Here is a 16,253-nt window from a genome sequence, read left to right as displayed (position 1 = left end):
CCTGCCCAGGGAAAACGCCCCACCCTCTTTCCCCAGCCTCCCTCCTCCCAGACCCTCCCTCCCACAGACCCCCACCCCTCACCGCCATGTAATCCAAGGCCTGGGCCGGGGTGAGGGGGTAGGGGGAAGGTGGGTGGAGGTGGAGGGGTGGCGGTTCGGGTTAGGTTTAGGGAGCTCAGCCCAGCATTGGTGTTGAGGACTTGCTGGGCCACCTGAGGTGATGGCATCTCAGAACTAGGAGAGCTTGTGGAACTGACCTGGACAGACAGACAGTGGATGTCCCACGTCGGGGTGAAGCCACCCTTTTCTGGTGGCTGTTTCTGGGATGAGGCTGGCCCAGCCTCCAGGGACCCCCCCGCCACACCACCATCCGGCTAATGCCTGCCCCAGCCCCACAGGGCTGTGTCTTAAGTGGAGTCGACGCAGGGCCCCGTCTTAAGCTCTGGCTGGCGGACCCCAGGCCGGCCTGTCCTTATAAATAAAGTTTTCTGGAACTCAGCCACATGCGTTTATTTATGTCCCGTCTGTGGCTGCTTTTGCGCGACAACAGCAGAGACTGTCTGGCCCTCAAAGCCAGGCATTTACTATCTCGCCCATTTCAGAAAAAACTGATCTCCGGTCTCGCTGAGACAGACATTCTGTGTGTTCAGGCCTGGGTTTATTAGCCCGAGAGCTCCCTCCCCTCCCTCCGCTCCCTCCCCATCCTTCCCCGTCTCACCCCACTTCACCCTTTCTCCCCCTCTGAGGTGTTGCTCTCCTCGCCTCTTCCCCCCTCAACCTCCCTGTTACGGTCCCTCCTAGCATTTTCAGTTACCTGCTAGAGGACCCCTCCCCGCCACCTTTCTCTCCCACCCTCCCCTCCCTCCCCCAGCCTCCTCCCCACTCTTCCCACCTGCTCCCACACGTGGAGAGAGGGCGGATCTTCCATGACAGACGAGATCCCAGGAGAAAGGTCCTCCCTGCTGCGACAGTTGAGCGGCAGGGGGGCTGTGGAGGGGCTACGCTGCGGGAAGCGCGACATGAACTAGCTCTCTTAGAAAGTAATTCGCGCCCCGTCCTCCCAGAGAGCTGACCTCTGTGCCCACAAGACCCTGCGGAATTGAGAATATGGAGAGGTTCCTGGGCACCAAGCTGGAGGGGGTGTCCAGACAGAGATAGGGGTTGTCCTCTTCGCCCCCACTCCTTGCAGCTCTGACCTCCAGAGCCGCCTCGGCCCGGCCTTCCTACAGCTCAGAAAATGCTCCAGTGGAGGTTGGGGAAGAGGGGAATTCAGGGAAGGCCACACTGGCGCCACATCAGACCTAACTCTCTCCCGCTCCCGCAGCTTGAGGCGCAGGCCCCAAAGCCACGGGGTGCCCCTCTGCAGCAGCATAGAGGGAGTCCTCGAGGTTTCAGTGGCTCCCAGGAGAGGAGATGGAACTGAAAGCTTGAAAATGGGATTTTCCTGGGAGATCATGGATGTGAGGTCACAGTATTCACAGAACTTTCTGGAACCAGGGTGGCCCTCCAGGCTGCAGAGGGTACACCTCCGCTCTAATGGTTCTGCAGACACTGGACACAAGGAGTCCTACCCTGTCTCTGAAGAGATGACCGTGCCCCTGAGATCAAAACCCTCTGTCTTGGGGTTGGGCGTGGTGGCTCACGCCTGTCATCCCAGCACTTTGGGAGGCCGAGGTGGGTGAATCACCTGAGCTCAGGAGTTCGAGAGCAGCCTGGACAACATGGTGAAACCTGGCCTCTACTAAATAGAAAAAATTAGCTGGGTGCGGTGGTGGGCGCCTGTGATCCCAGCTACTTGGGAGGCAGAGGCAGGAGAATCGCTTGAACCCAGGAAGCGGAGGTTGCAGTGAGATGAGATCGCGCCATTGCACTCCAGCCTGGGCAACAAGAGCAAAACTCCATCTCAAAAAAAAAAAAAAAAAAAAAAAGAACCCTCTGTCTCACATCAGAAAGGGGAGGGCGAGAAGCATGACCTGACCCCTGAGATAAGGGGGTCGGGCACCAAGGGTTCCCACATGGGAAGTTTCTGCCAGGACCAAACTTCCTGGAGGCCTCGCTGCCCCGGGGACAGGGTCTCATGGGGCCTCTTCCCAGCTAAGAGGGAGCTGGAGGCCAGCCCCACTGCAGAGCCTGGCCTGGCTGGCCCCACACTGAACGGGGAGGCCAGCCCTCTGAGATTCCTGGATTTCCCTGTGTCTGGGAGCCCACGGCCTCCCCCACTCCGGGTTCCTTTGGATTCTCTTTGTCTCCTTTACTCGGGCACCCTAGTAACAAGCGACCCAGCATGACTCTCTCCCGGCAGCCAAGGCTCCGATGGCCTACCGCCCAGGCACCCCCACAGGCTCCTTTAGTACCATTTTCAGCCAGGAGCCTGCCTTGCCTCTGGCCTGGTTGATCCTAGGAGCCTGACCCCAAACCAGGCTGCTCTCCCTGGCCTCTCTGGTCCCTTCCAGAGACCAAGGAGGTTCTTGATGGCAGAAAGCAACTTCTCTCTTGAACGAGGCTCAAATCTTCTGCTGCCTTCTCCTCCTTGGATAGAACTCTTCCTGACCAGCACTTTGGGAGGCCAGGCCAGGTGGATCACTTGAAGTCAGGGAGTTCAAGACCAGCCTGGCCAACATGGTGAAACCCCGTCTCTATTAAAAGTACAAAAATTAGCCAGGCATGGTGGTGGGTGCCTGTAATCGTAGCTACTCCGGAGGCTGAGGCAGGAGAATCACTTGAACTCAGGAGGTGGAGGTTGCAGTGAGCCGAGATCACACCACTGCATTCCAGCCTGGGTGACAGAGCAAGACTCTGTCTCAAAAAAAAAAAAGAATTCTTCCTGGGCTGCCAGTGGAGAGGATGGGGTAGATGATGCAGTGAGATCTCTCTCCCATCCTGGAGTCCCTGTTCTCCCTCCTGAAGGACCCAGGGAATGGTGAGGCCAGAGAGGAACGAGGCATCTTAGTGTTGGACTCTCCTCCCTAGACGTGCTATTGAGACCCAGAGGGCGAAACCCTGGCTTCTAGTTGAAGGGTGTGGGCAGGAAAAAGAGGTGGTCAGTCATCTAAGAACTCCTGGGGGTCGGGGGATGAGCCCCCCATGCTGTCTGAATCGAGGCCTGCCCTTGAGAAGAATGTTGCTGGCGGAGGAGGCTCCTGGGGCCCTCCCCGCCAAGCGTACACAGACGCCTGAGTTGAACCGTCCGACTGCACCAGAGAGCCCTTCTCTGGAGTGAATTGGTGGTGCGTCTGCTGGAGGTGGCTGTGACAGAGACAGAGACGGGGAGGAGGAGCTGGGATTGGCATCCTCACAGCCTCTGCTGCTACCTGGGGCTCCACTTCCCCTCTGAACAGCAAGGCAAGGGCCAACCACCTCCCTCTGTTTTGACCAAGCAGATGCCCACTGTCGTGGCTGAGTCCTGGTTCTGTGACACCATGGCCTGCCGTCTTGTGGAACCCTGATGAGGTATTTGGTGGGCATCAGCCGTATGCCTGCACCCAACACAGATGAGGGTGACGCGCAGCCCCCAAGCCCACCTCTCCGTGCAGTCTGCCGGGTGGATGGACAGCCCCTTTCCTTTGTGACAAACTAGCCAGGGAACGGGGGATTTCATTCCACGCCAAGACTCCAGCCTGTCCATGTCAGGCGTGACGGAGCCCAGGTGCAGGCTGCCGGGACGTGCTGATGTGGTCGCCTCGACCTCCGGGTTAACTTTCCCCTTCATCCCGCAGCCCCGCTCACCGGTTGTTTGTCTTTCCGTCCATTAGGCAATACTGAACGCTGTGCAGCTTGCAGAGGTCTCCTGGCAGCCCGCCTTAGGAATTCTGTCTGGCCCCGATCAGAATACTGGAGACGAGACCACGAGATTGATGAGTTTGCCTTGGGAGTCGGTGAGAAGGTGAAACCAGGGCGAACATGGGTCAGAAGGTCACTGGAGGGATCAAGACTGTGGACATGAGGGACCCCACGTACCGGCCCCTGAAGCAGGAGCTCCAGGGTCTGGATTACTGCAAGCCCACCCGGCTGGATCTGCTACTGGACATGCCCCCTGTGTCCTACGACGTCCAGCTGCTGCATTCATGGAACAACAACGACCGGTCGCTCAACGTCTTCGTGAAGGAAGACGACAAACTCATCTTTCACCGGCATCCGGTGGCCCAGAGCACAGACGCTATCAGGGGCAAAGTCGGGTATACCCGTGGGCTGCACGTGTGGCAGATCACATGGGCTATGAGACAGCGGGGCACACACGCCGTGGTGGGGGTGGCGACGGCAGACGCCCCCCTGCACTCAGTCGGGTACACTACCCTCGTGGGGAATAATCACGAGTCCTGGGGCTGGGATTTGGGGCGCAACCGGCTCTACCATGATGGCAAGAACCAGCCAAGCAAAACATACCCAGCCTTTCTGGAACCAGATGAGACATTCATTGTCCCTGACTCCTTCCTGGTAGCCCTGGACATGGACGATGGGACGCTGAGCTTCATTGTGGATGGACAGTACATGGGAGTGGCTTTTCGGGGACTCAAGGGCAAAAAACTGTATCCTGTAGTGAGTGCCGTCTGGGGCCACTGTGAGATCCGAATGCGCTACTTGAACGGACTCGATCGTAAGTGTCCCCTCTGCTGTCAGAGGCAATGCCCTCTCTCTGTCCCCATGGTCCTGGCTGGGCTTAGGCCAAAAGTTGATACAGTCATTGGAACTAAGGTGTTTTAAAGTTGATATTCCAGTGTATTCAGACCCTCAGAGGCAACTTTTGCACCTGGTTAAGTGAGGAATTCTACCCAGAGTCTGCTAGATTACCTAACGGTGCCTCATGAATGAATGGACAGATGGATGGATGATGGATGATGAATGAATAGGTGGATGAATGATTGGTTGGATGGATGGATGATGAATGGATGGATAGATGAGTGAATAATGGATGGATGAGTGGATAATGAATTGATAGATTAATAGATTAATGTTTGGATTGATAGATAAGTGGTTGAACAAAAGGATGGACGGATGGGTGGATGGGTAGGTAGGTGGGTGGATGAGTGTTTAGATTGATGGATGGATGAGTGGATGAAAAAGTGGATGGATGAATGAGTGGATGGATAAATGAATAGATGGATGGGTGGGTGGGTGGGTGGATGGATGGATAAATGAACAGATGGATGAGTGGGTGGATGGGTGGATGGATGAGTGGATGGATGGATGGATGGATGGATAAATGAATGGGTGGATGAGTGGGTGGATGGATGAGTGAACAGATGGATGGATGAGTGGTGGATGGATGGATGGATGAGTGGATGGATGGATGGATGGATAAATGAACAGATGGATGGGTGGGTGGGTGGGTGGATGGATGGATAGATGGATGGATAAATGAACAGATGGATGAGTGGGTGGATGGATGAGTGGATGGATGGATGGATGGATGGTTGGTTGGATGGATGGATGGATGGATAAATGAATGGGTGGATGAGTGGGTGGATGGATGGATGGATGAGTGGGTGGATGGATGAGTGGGTGGATGGATGGATGGATGGATGGTTGGATGGATGGATGGATAAATGGATGGGTGGATGAGTGGGTGGGTGGGTGGATGGATGGATGGATGGATGGATGGATGGATGGTTGGATGGATGGATGGATAAATGAATGGGTGGATGAGTGGGTGGATGGATGGATAGATGAGTGGGTGGATGGATGAGTGAACAGATGGATGGATGAGTGATGGATGGATGGATGAATGAGTGGATGGATAGATGGATGGATAAATAAATGAACAGGTGGATGGGTGGGTGGATGGACGGATGGATGAGTGAACGGATGGATGAGTGGATGGAAAGCAGATAGACTAATGAATTGATAGATAAATGGATAGATGGATGAATTAATGAGTAGGTGGTCTTTGTTTCTCTGGGTGACCTGCCTCCAGGTTTGATCCTCAGTTGACCAAATTCTAGCCCAGTTGCCAGCATATTATCAAGCTGGGGTTGGTAACCTTGGGGATACTAGGGCCTCTCTGGTAAATGAACGCTAGTGACCTCTCTCACTCATTACACAAGCTTAGAGTCTCTCAGAAGCCTGCTGGAGGCTTCTGAGTGGGCTCCTTTGAGATACAGTCCCGAGGGACTTGTTCAGTCATGAATTTGGGGAGGAGCACGCAGATCAGAAACAGGCTGAGTCAACAGCGAATTCCACCTGTCCCTTTGGGAAGGGGAGTGGACTTTCTCAGACTGTGTAAATGCAGCCCATGTGCAGGAACATTGTGCTGGTGTGGGAATGGAGGCTCCATGGCTGCCCAGCTGGGAGCCCGTGGTAGCAGGAGGGCCTGGCATTGCAGAACAGCTCACCCCATGCATGGCCCTCTCTCAGAGCTCCTTGCCTGCATGAGTCCCTTCTACCGCCTGCAAGTCCCACATCGGGAAGCAAGGGGGCTGGAAAACTCCATCCGCCCATGGGCTGACTGTCCTTAAAGGGCAGTTTTGGCTCAGCACCCTGAGTTCTAACCCCACCCTGCAGGCCAGGCAAGAGGCAGAGGGGGGTGAGGCCCCCCACCAGAGGTCAGGAATACAGATGCTGACTCTGTGTTCAAGTCTCCAAGCCTGCAGTTTCTCCTGGAGAAGGAGGTCCTCCTCCTGTTCCTCCTCCCCCACCTCAACCTTTGAAAGATACTGGGGAAAGTGTTGGGGTGGTCAGGCATGTGCAAATGCTTACATATTTCTCTTTGGAAGCCTCCCCACCTCTCTTTTTCTTGGTCCTCTGCTGTGACTTTGATTGTGATGGCAGCGAGTTGACAGCCACACACGACGTCTGTGGTGCAGGCTCCCAGGGCTGCTTGGTCCTCGTCCATGCAGCCTGGTGCCCCTAGGTCATGGGACTCCTGGAAGAGGTGGGTGGCCGGGTCTGCAGCCAGCAGGTAACCTCCCTGGGGAAGTAGTCACCTCGGAACTGAATGAGGGAACCAGCAGAGTGAGGTCTGTGTTTGTCTCCCCAGGTGTCAGAAATGAGTGGCACCACATCCACAGCCAGTTTGCCTCAAGCTGGGATGGGTGTGGATTGGGAGCCCTGCCCAGGACCTAGGATCTTGAGGAGCCCTGGCCCTCAGCCCTGCCTCCCTCCTCCCAGCCAAGGGGTGGTCACGGAGCCAGGGAGGTTAATGTTCATTCTTTGCAGACAGACAGATGAGGAGACTGCCAGGCCTGCTCTTGTTGCCTGGCCACTGAGACCGTGGGGGATCCATGAAGATTTCCAGCCCTGTGTCTTTCAGGAAATGCCCCCAATACTGTCATGAGCTCTGGGTTTGCACAGCTTCATGGTTATATATCCCAGCTCCAATACAGTACACAGACCCCCGGAGTGGCCGGGAGGGCACTGGAGCCTATTTGAACAGAGTTCCGCCCACCCACTCCTGGAGGTGCAGACACGTGTCCTGTGAATAGGTGATTTCCTGCTCAGTTAGCTCTGCCTGAGACGGAAGGTTGGATGCGTTCATAAGTTTCCTTGTTTGGAAAATCCTAAAGGTGTTGGGTGAGCGGGAGATACAAGATTGGGAATCAGTATTTGGGAACCGCATCTGTGAACTGGAATCTGGATGGCCACTCCGAGCATCACAGCAGAGCACTATTAGTCAATGACGAGGATGTTTTTTCCTCTCCACCAGAATCAGATGCCCGGCAAGTCCTGCTCAGACATGAACGGGCCCTGGGCCACGTGGTCAGTTGACTTTAGAGGCTCCAGATTGGAAAATAGATGTGGTCGTTCTTGGGACACTGAGCAAAACATTGGAGGGTGGGGCACTGTCACAGCTCCGCTGCAGCATGGCGATAGGGGGAGGTGTGGGTGTTAGTGCTGCCAGCCTCAACCCGCTTAACCCGACACCTCCGGGCGCTTATTGAGGCAGCATCTTGTGTTTTAGAAGTGTCTTTCTGCGGCTGGGCCTGGTGGTTCACACCTGTAATCCCAGCAGTTTGGGAGGCTGAGGCAGGTGGATCACGAGGTCAGTAGTTTGAGAGCAGCCTGCCAACATGGTGAAACCCCGTTTCTACTAAAAATGCAAAAATTAGCCGGGTGTGGTAGTGGATGCCTGTAATCCCAGCTACTCGGGAGGCTGAGGCAGGAGAATTGCTTGAACCCAGGAGGTGGAGGTTGCAGTGAGCCAAGATTGCACCACTGCACTCCAGCCTGGGCAACAGAGCAAGACCCCATCTCTGGGGAAAAAAAGAAAAAAAGTATCATTCTGGCTGCTTTATAGAAATGGACGGCAGGGGCAGGAGTGGCCTCTGAGAGGCCAGGCCAGGGAGGAGCCAGGCTTGTCCTGGTAAGAGGTGATGGGTGCTTGGTCCAGGATGGAAGCCACGGAGGTGGGGCAGGGCCGCCCAGTTCCGGGACTCTTTGGAATGGGCTCATCCATGGACTTGATGTGATGAGAAAGGGAAGCACCAAGGTGACTCGAGGTGTTTGGGTTGAGCAGTTGGAAGGTGGGGGCTGCTGACCCGAGATGGGAAGGCCCGAAGGAGGAGGAGATGTTACATTTGAGACGCTTCTTCGACACATCGAGGGGGCCCTGTGAGCCCAGTCTTGGAAAGCGGTCAGTGGGGGAGTTGTCTGCATATAGGCGGCTTCAGAGCTGCCACCCTGGGCGAGGTCTGGGGCTTTGCTGTCTCTGTCTTGGAAGTGGAGGTAGTTCCAACTCCCTGGGACATGTGGAGAGTCATCAGTGTCCCTGCCACACCTGGGTTCGATGTTAGCGAGGGGCAGCTGTTTGCAGGGCCGCTCAGGCAGTTACCCTGCGTGTGTGCCTGCCCGGGGATCTCCCAGCCCACTGCCCCCTGTGGCCTCTTTCCTGCATGCCAGGCAGACCCCGCCCCCCACGGCAGAGTCCCTGCTTCCACACTGAGGCCATGGCCGGGCAGAAGCAGGGGCACTGAGTTCTTGACGTTTCCTCATGCGGTCTCCCCACTGCCCAGCCAGCTGGGGCCACAGGCCCCATGCTCTGATTCCTCCTCAAGGCTTGAGGCACAAGGCCTTGTGCTGAGGATGCAGCCAGAGAGGCTGCTGTGTCATCCTCCTTCTCTTTCCTGGGGGGCAGGAGTGGAGATGGCCATTGCTAAGTGGGGAGACACAGGGCCTGGCCTGTCCCCAGGCCTGCCCGCCACCCTCCCTGGAGATGTGGAAAAGCCTGTTTGCAAGCAGCAGGCTGGCAGGCAGTCCAGGGAGAGCCCCTGACCTCGCGGGTTCTCTGGCTCCACCCGCACTGCTTTGAAGACTCCCACTGAGGAGGCATCTTCCGTGCAGTTCCGCATTTTCGAATTTTCTTTAATGGCTCCCACATGGGTTTGCTGTGGTTTGTCGTGGTTGAAGGTTCAGGGAAGGTCAGCTCGTCTCCTCAAGATCAGCGCCTCCTCCCGGGTGCCTCCTTCCTGCCCTCCACTCCAGCCGGGCTCTGCAGGGAGCTACTCCTCAGGAGACTGATACCCCCGCCACCAGGGCTGGCTGGCCTGCCGGCCTGCGCACCTGCCCTCCCTCCCTTCCTTCCTTCCATGTTGGGGAGGGGTCGTTCCAGACCCTATTCCCCACAGCCTCCAGAAGGTCTGGTCATATGAGGACCACAGGCTATCAGAGGTCAGGGGGGATAGGGGACCGAGGGTGTCTGATCACCTAGATGGATCTCAGGCGTCCTTCCCCAGTTGACAAGGACAAAGGCTCCACGTTGTGTTTGGCTGTGCTCTTTCGTAAGAACTGCTTAGTGTAGAGGAAAATACACACACAATCTATGACGGCCGCCCCACCCGTGACATTCTAGGATCCATGTCCTGGAGCATGGTCCCCACAAGCTGCTTGCAGGGCCAGCCACAGGAGCCATGACAGCTGTCAGTGAGGACAGTGCAGAAGCCGGGGCATTCTCTGATACGGAACGTTTTTCTTTGACCTCACCGTTCCACAGCGCATTCATTCAGCCCATGAACTGGGCACAGCGCCACACTCTTGATGCTTGAATTGGGTTGAAATCTCTCAGGGAACGGCGAGACAGTCGTGGGCTCTGGGGCTGTGCATGTTCACGTTGGCCACCAGGTAGCCGTTTCTCACAGAAATGTGGAAGCTGGTGCACCGTCTCTTCCAGTTCCTCAGCCTTCTGCTCCCAGAAATAGCTCCTGATTGACTTCCTGATTTCTTTGCTGCTCATTCAGCATTGCACCCTCTCATTCAAAGAAACTTTTTTTTTTTTTTTTTTTTTTTGAGACAGAGTCTTGCTCTGTCGCCCAGGTTGGGGTGCAGTGGCCGGATCTCAGCTCACTGCAAGCTCCGCCTCCCGGGTTTAGACCATTCTCCTGCCTCAGCCTCCCGAGCAGCTGGGACTACAGGCGCCCGCCACCTCGCCCGGCTAGTTTTTTGTATTTTTTAGTAGAGACGGGGTTTCACCGTGTTAGCCAGGATGGTCTCGATCTCCTAACCTCGTGATCCGCCCGTCTCGGCCTCCCAAAGTGCTGGGATTACAGGCTTGAGCCACCGCGCCCGGCCTCAAAGAAACTATTTAAATGAATGAGCGCCTAAGCTTCCCGGGGATGGGCATAGCAGCTAGAGGCCCCAGGCCACAGGACAGGTGCCCACCCCCTCGGTGGATTTCAGCAGGCACCTGGGTTTGTGGCTGGAGCTGGGTGCAAAGCTGGCAGCCCCCAGTCAAGAGTGTGGAGGTTGGGGAGAACTCCCTGGTCCTGGTAGTGACCAGCTGGAACGGGGGCTGGGCATTTTTTTCACGGCGCAAAGCCCACGTCTGTTTCTGTGGCCGTGCATTCTTGGTCTCTGCCCAGCCTTTGGAAAGCAGTCAGGCCGGGCCCCATGCGCCATCAGTTTCCTCCTGCAAGATCAAGGAGGCGTGACCTGTTTATGTACTTGAGGCCCCAGAGAATAGACCCATTCACAGGATGCCTGGGTGACTCTGGTCCTATTTTCAGCTCATAACGCATCACTGCAGCCATTCACTGTCGCTTCTGTAGCCCATCTTGGTGGATCCCATGACCCGTCCCTAACTGGTTTATTCAGTAGGATCCAGAGATGGCCAGGCTGTGGCAAGTCCTCCACCCCACACAGCTGCATTCACAGGGGATGGATTGCGCCAGCTGGAGGGCCTCATCCCTTTGGAGTCCATGGCTCTCAGACCTTGGACCCCTAACTCTCACCTCTCCAAGCCCATTTCCCCATCTGTAGGTTGGGGTCACAGTCCCCACCAGGCACACGACTGGTACCCCACAAGCCATGACTGGGGCTGGGGCTGCAGTGTCAGCCACTCAAGGTGCTGGATGGAGCTGGGGGCTCAGGGGCCTCTGCAGTTTAGAAACTTTTTTTTTTCTTTTCTTTTTTTTGGAGATGGAGTCTCATTCTGTCACCCAGGCTGTAGTGCAGTGGCGCCATCTCAGCTCACTGCAACCTGCGCCTCCTAGGTTCAAGCAATCCTCCTACCTCAAACTCCCAAGTAGCTGAGACTACAGCCTTGTACCACCATACCCGGCTAATTTTTGTATTTTTAGTAGAGATGAGGTTTTGCCACGTTGGCCAGGCTGGTCTCAAACTCCTGACCTTAGGTGATTGCCCACCTCGGCCTCCCAAAGTGCTGGGATTACAGGCATGAGCCACCGCACCAGTCCTAGAAACACCGAGGGGGTGGGCACCTGTCCTGTGGCCTGGGGCCTCTGGCTGCTATGCCCATCCCTGGGAAGCTTAGGTGCTCATTCATTTACATAGGTTGATTTGAAACCCATTACACCAAGAGGGTAGCGACAGAACTCGCTTTCAGCCCTCGCTGCTGCAGCCTGGCAGAGCTCTTGGGCCACATTCAGTGACTCTTGAAGCTTTCTCAGGTGCCTTCCAGCCACCACGGAGAACCCCTCCACCTTCCAGTGGGGGTGAGCCACATCCTCCTGGGAGGGAGCTCAGGGCAGCCCAGGCCCCTTGGCCCCGATGAAGGCCAGATGCAGGCGTGCTCCCAAGCAGAGAAGAGAACACACCTCCAAATTCCCCACTTCTCTGTGGGAAGACGCACTCCCGACCGCCAAGCCAGGCCAGGCCGAGGGCTGCGATAAGCACTTCTGGCCTTCAGAATCTTGGCTGCATGGGGCTTTGGGGAGAATCTGGTCTGGATTCCGTGTCTTACAGATGAGGAAACAAGTCCAGGCAGACAGAGGGATCTGCTCCAGGTCAGGGTCTGGAGTCACCAGGCTGGTGCTTCACCCGAGAGAAACCCAACCCTGTGAACCGCTGGGTGGGGGAACCCAGTCCCGCCCCATCCACGAGGGATCTGTGGGCTCCTGGACCTTAAAGGACCTGAGGTTATTTTGTTCCTCCTTTCATCTCCAAGCAGAGCTCCTCTTAATCATCCTAAGCTGGCCACGAAAGGCCCCTTTCAAAATTCTCCATTAAAAACACTGAACGTTTCAGTTCCTTGTCAGCAGCTGTGGCTGTGACCGTCCATGGAGGATGAAGAGCAGTGGTCCCTCTTCTTTTGTTTGTTTATTTTTTCAGTTTGGGTTTTTGTTGTTGTTGTTGTTGGTGGTGGTGGTGGTGGTGGTGGTGGTGGTTTTTCTGAGACGGAGTCTTGCTCTGTCACCCAGACTGGAGTGCAGTGGTGTGATCTCGGGTCACTGCAACCTCCACCTCCCAGGTTCAAGCGATTCTCCTGCCTCAGCCTCCCGAGTAGCTGGGATTACAGGCCCAGGCCACCATGCCTTGCTCATTTTTGTATACTAATTTTAGTGGAGACGAGGTTTCACTATGTTGGCCAGGCTGGTCTCAAACTCCTGACCTCAGGTAATCCGCTCACCTTGGCCTCCCAAAGTGCTGGGATTACAGGCGTGAGCAACCACACCTGGCCTCTTTTCATTTTTGAGACAAGGACTCTGTTGCCCAGGCTGGAATATAGTGGCGCGGTCACAGCTTACTGCAGCCTTGACCTTCTGGGCTCAACTGATCCTCTCGCCTCAGTCTCCCAAGTCCTGGCTCATTTTTATTTTCTGTAGCGATGAGGTCTCCCTATGTTGTTCAGGCTGGTCTCAAACTCCTGGGCTCAAGCAGTCTTCCGTCCTTCACCTCCCAAAGTGCTGGGATTACAGGTCTGAGCCACTGTGCCTGACCTGGTCCCTCTTCTTTTAAAGCTTGGGGTTTAGTAAATGCATTATCAAGCCTAAGCTTCATTCTTTTATTTTGTAACAGCTTTACTGAGCTATAAATCACATACCGTACAATTCACCCATTAAAGTATCCAGTTCAGTGGCCTCTCGTGTGGTGAGACCTGGGAAACAATTTTAGAACATTTTCATCACCCCAAAAAGAAAGCCTGTGCCCATAAGCAGCCTCTCTCCATTCTGCCATGCCCCACCCATAGTGTTTGGTCTTCAGTAATTGATTTTCATATTTTTGAGACACATTGGTGAATACTGAAGAACTTTAATCCACTTTTTACTGGTAGGATGGAGTTTTGTGGGTTCTTTTAGTTTTGGGGGCTGACTTTATTTTGCTCACAAAGGAGTCTCAAAGTCAAGGGGAGACCCTGGATGAAGCCTCAGATCCGTTGGTTTCAGGGCTTTCCATCTGCAGAACAGCATGGGCGGTCCCGTGAAGGTCCAGGTGTGCTTACTCGTACCTGGTTTCAGGAAAGAGAGCAGAGAGGAGTCTGCCATGGCGAAGCCGGTGAGCAGGGCCACGCAGGCTTCCAAGCTCAGGAACCTTGGAAGGCATGAGTTTCAGACTCCCAAGATCTGAAGCTGCCGGCTCATCTGAGGTGCAGCTGAATGAACACAGCCTCCTTTGTAGGAAGGCAAGGCTGGGGGCTCTGGGAACGCAGGACGGAGGTGCCCAGGAGGCTGCAGCTGCAAGCGCTCTGTAACCCTGGGGCTTGAGGCAGCTCTGCCCAAGTTCCCCTGGCTGTGAGAGGGCCCCATGTGCCTGGGGCAGTTGTGGGGAGAAGGCCGAGGCAGCTCTGGGGGATCAGCTGAAGCTGGGCTGGCATTTCCAGTTTCCTGAGGCCTGAGCTTGGCCTGGACCCTCGGCCTCACTGTCAGACAGAAACACAGACACCCGGGGTTTCTCTGGCTCCGTGTGGCACAGAAATGACGCCTTCAGTCCATGGGGCCAGCCAGGCCTGTCACGTGTGATTCAACACAGGGTTTGCCATGTCTTCATTTGCAGCACGGTTAGTGGCTAAGGGCATGGACACTGGGCCCAGGCTGCCTGGATTCAGATCCCAGCTCTTAACCCTTGGCACACTGGGTGTCCTCTCTGTGCCTGTGTGTCCTCAGTTCTTTTTTCTTTTTTTGGACAGAGTCTCGCTCTGTCACCCAGTTTAGAGTGCAGTGGTGCGATCTCAGCCCACTGCAACCTCCGCCTCCAGGTTCAAGCGATTCTCCTGTCTCAGCCTCCTGAGTACCTGGGGTTACAGGCGCATACCACCACGCCCAGCTAATTTTTGTATTTTCAGTAGAGACGGGGCTTCACCATATTGGCCAGGCTGGTCTCGAACTCCTGGCCTCAAGTGATCCACCCACCTCGGCCTCCCAAAGTGCTGGGATTGCAGGCATGAGCTACCATGCCCAGCTGGCCTTCAGCTTTAAAATAGAGGTGAGAACGGTATCTGAGAGCAGCTGGTAACAGAAAATGATTCCCTTCCTGAAGCCTGCGTGGGGTCCAGTGCTGGGGCTGCGTGCCGGGAAGAGCTGGCTTCCATGTGCTGCGACCCACAGGCTCCAACGGCGGCTGCTGGCCTGGACAGGCAGAGTCACCAGTGGGGAAGAGCAGGGATGGCCTGGGTTCGACACCTAGCTCCATCTCCTGCCAGCAGGGCGACCCCTGGCAAGTCATTTAGACTCTGTCCCTCAGTTTCCTCATCTGCAAAATGGGGATGAAGGTAATGGTGTCTGTGACTATTAAGCCATTCATAAGAAACCACTGGGAGGATTCAATGAGTGTTAGCAGAGGGCTTGCCCAGGTGCCCAGCCCAGGGTGGGCTCCTGTTGGTAGCTATTCACATGCTAAATTTAAAATGAAAATCAAAGCACTGCATTTTTAATTGTTTCTTTACTGATTTGAATGAACACTAATCAGTGATAATATTGCTGCCGTGGTTAGCGCTGTTTGCTGAGCACCCACCCAACTGCGCTGACCTGCAGTTTCTCTGTCTCCCTAGCCGAGCCGCTGCCGCTCATGGATTTGTGCCGCCGCTCGGTGCGCCTGGCCCTGGGGAAGGAGCGCCTGGGGGAGATCCACACGCTGCCGCTGCCGGCTTCCCTCAAGGCCTACCTCCTCTACCAGTGATGTTCGCCATCGGACCGCCAGCACGACAGCCACCTGGTGCCACCTCACTGAGCCACCCGCCGCTGGGGCCGCCATACCCTGCGCCTTGGACCGGCATCCACAGCCATGGACAGAGGTCCCTGGTCTTCCCTCATCCTCCGTGGCTGCCTCCATGGGACAAGGACCGATTCCAACACAGGCTCCTCTTTCCCCCTTCCCGACATCAGCAGAAGGCAGCGTCCCTGCATGCCGTCCATATACAACCCCTCTTTGAGAAAAGACACAGAGAATAAACTTCTACGAAAGCCCTACGTTGAGCTCCAATCTGCTCTCGGGGTGGGACGGGTGCTCCCCACATCTCTGGGAGAAGGCTGCAGCCACCTGGGGTCCCAGGGTGGTGGGGGTGGCAGGTGGTGCCACAGCTCTGAGAGCAGATACCAGGGGTACTAAGAGGTGCTTAGACAAGGGCTGGTGCCCCGCCATGGGTGCCCAGCCCAGTAGGGCCATGCCATGACAGATAAAGCTCAGGACGTCAGAAACTCACCATGGACCCCAAAGCAGAAACCAAGGACCGTCCGCAGGCAAATAAGCACCCAGCATCCCTCCCGGCTGTTGGTGCCCCATACCCTGTATTTATTCTTTTAACAATAACAAAAGCCATTTATTTATTCCATCTAGAAAGGAAACCTTGTTTCAGTCCCCTCTCTCTGGCTGTTCTGTTACTTTCCTCCCACCTGTGCCCTCCCTGGGATGTGTATGCCTTGCCCGCCCTCCCTGGGCACATGTGCACACGTGCCCAGGCACAAGTGTGTCTTTGGGTCCCTTGCCCTGCAGTTTCCAGAGAGCTCTGCTCCAAGTTCCCTAGCAGGCCCTTCAGGGAGGAAGAGCCTCACATGCAGTCTGGGTGTCTTCGGGGGCCCATCTGGAAGGGCTGCAGCAATTCCCCTGGGTCTCCAGGTAGCCAGTTAACTCTTGGGCTCAGGCATCCTTGCACA

General features: G+C 55.7%; 1 protein-coding gene across 5 annotated transcripts in view; it reads left to right on the top strand.

Annotated features, from left to right (window-relative positions):
- LOC105479077 (splA/ryanodine receptor domain and SOCS box containing 1) overlaps positions 1–15,425 on the top strand; it is a 75,045-nt gene extending 59,620 nt beyond the window's left edge. For all 5 annotated transcript variants that reach the window (XM_011736892.3, XM_011736899.3, XM_011736886.3 and 2 more), the window contains exons 2-3: positions 3,753–4,594; positions 15,152–15,425. In XM_011736892.3, coding sequence (XP_011735194.1) covers positions 3,901–4,594; positions 15,152–15,279 — 822 coding nt within the window. In that variant the 5' untranslated portion in view covers positions 3,753–3,900 and the 3' untranslated portion in view covers positions 15,280–15,425. The remainder of the gene's footprint in view (positions 1–3,752; positions 4,595–15,151) is intronic.
- Positions 15,426–16,253: the final 828 nt, after the last annotated feature.

Source organism: Macaca nemestrina, chromosome 1, assembly GCF_043159975.1.
Source record: "Macaca nemestrina isolate mMacNem1 chromosome 1, mMacNem.hap1, whole genome shotgun sequence".
In the NCBI taxonomy this organism is placed as follows: domain Eukaryota; kingdom Metazoa; phylum Chordata; class Mammalia; order Primates; family Cercopithecidae; genus Macaca; species Macaca nemestrina.
The sequence above is the reverse complement of the archived record's forward strand: the minus strand, read 5'-3'. Positions and strand labels throughout refer to the sequence as shown.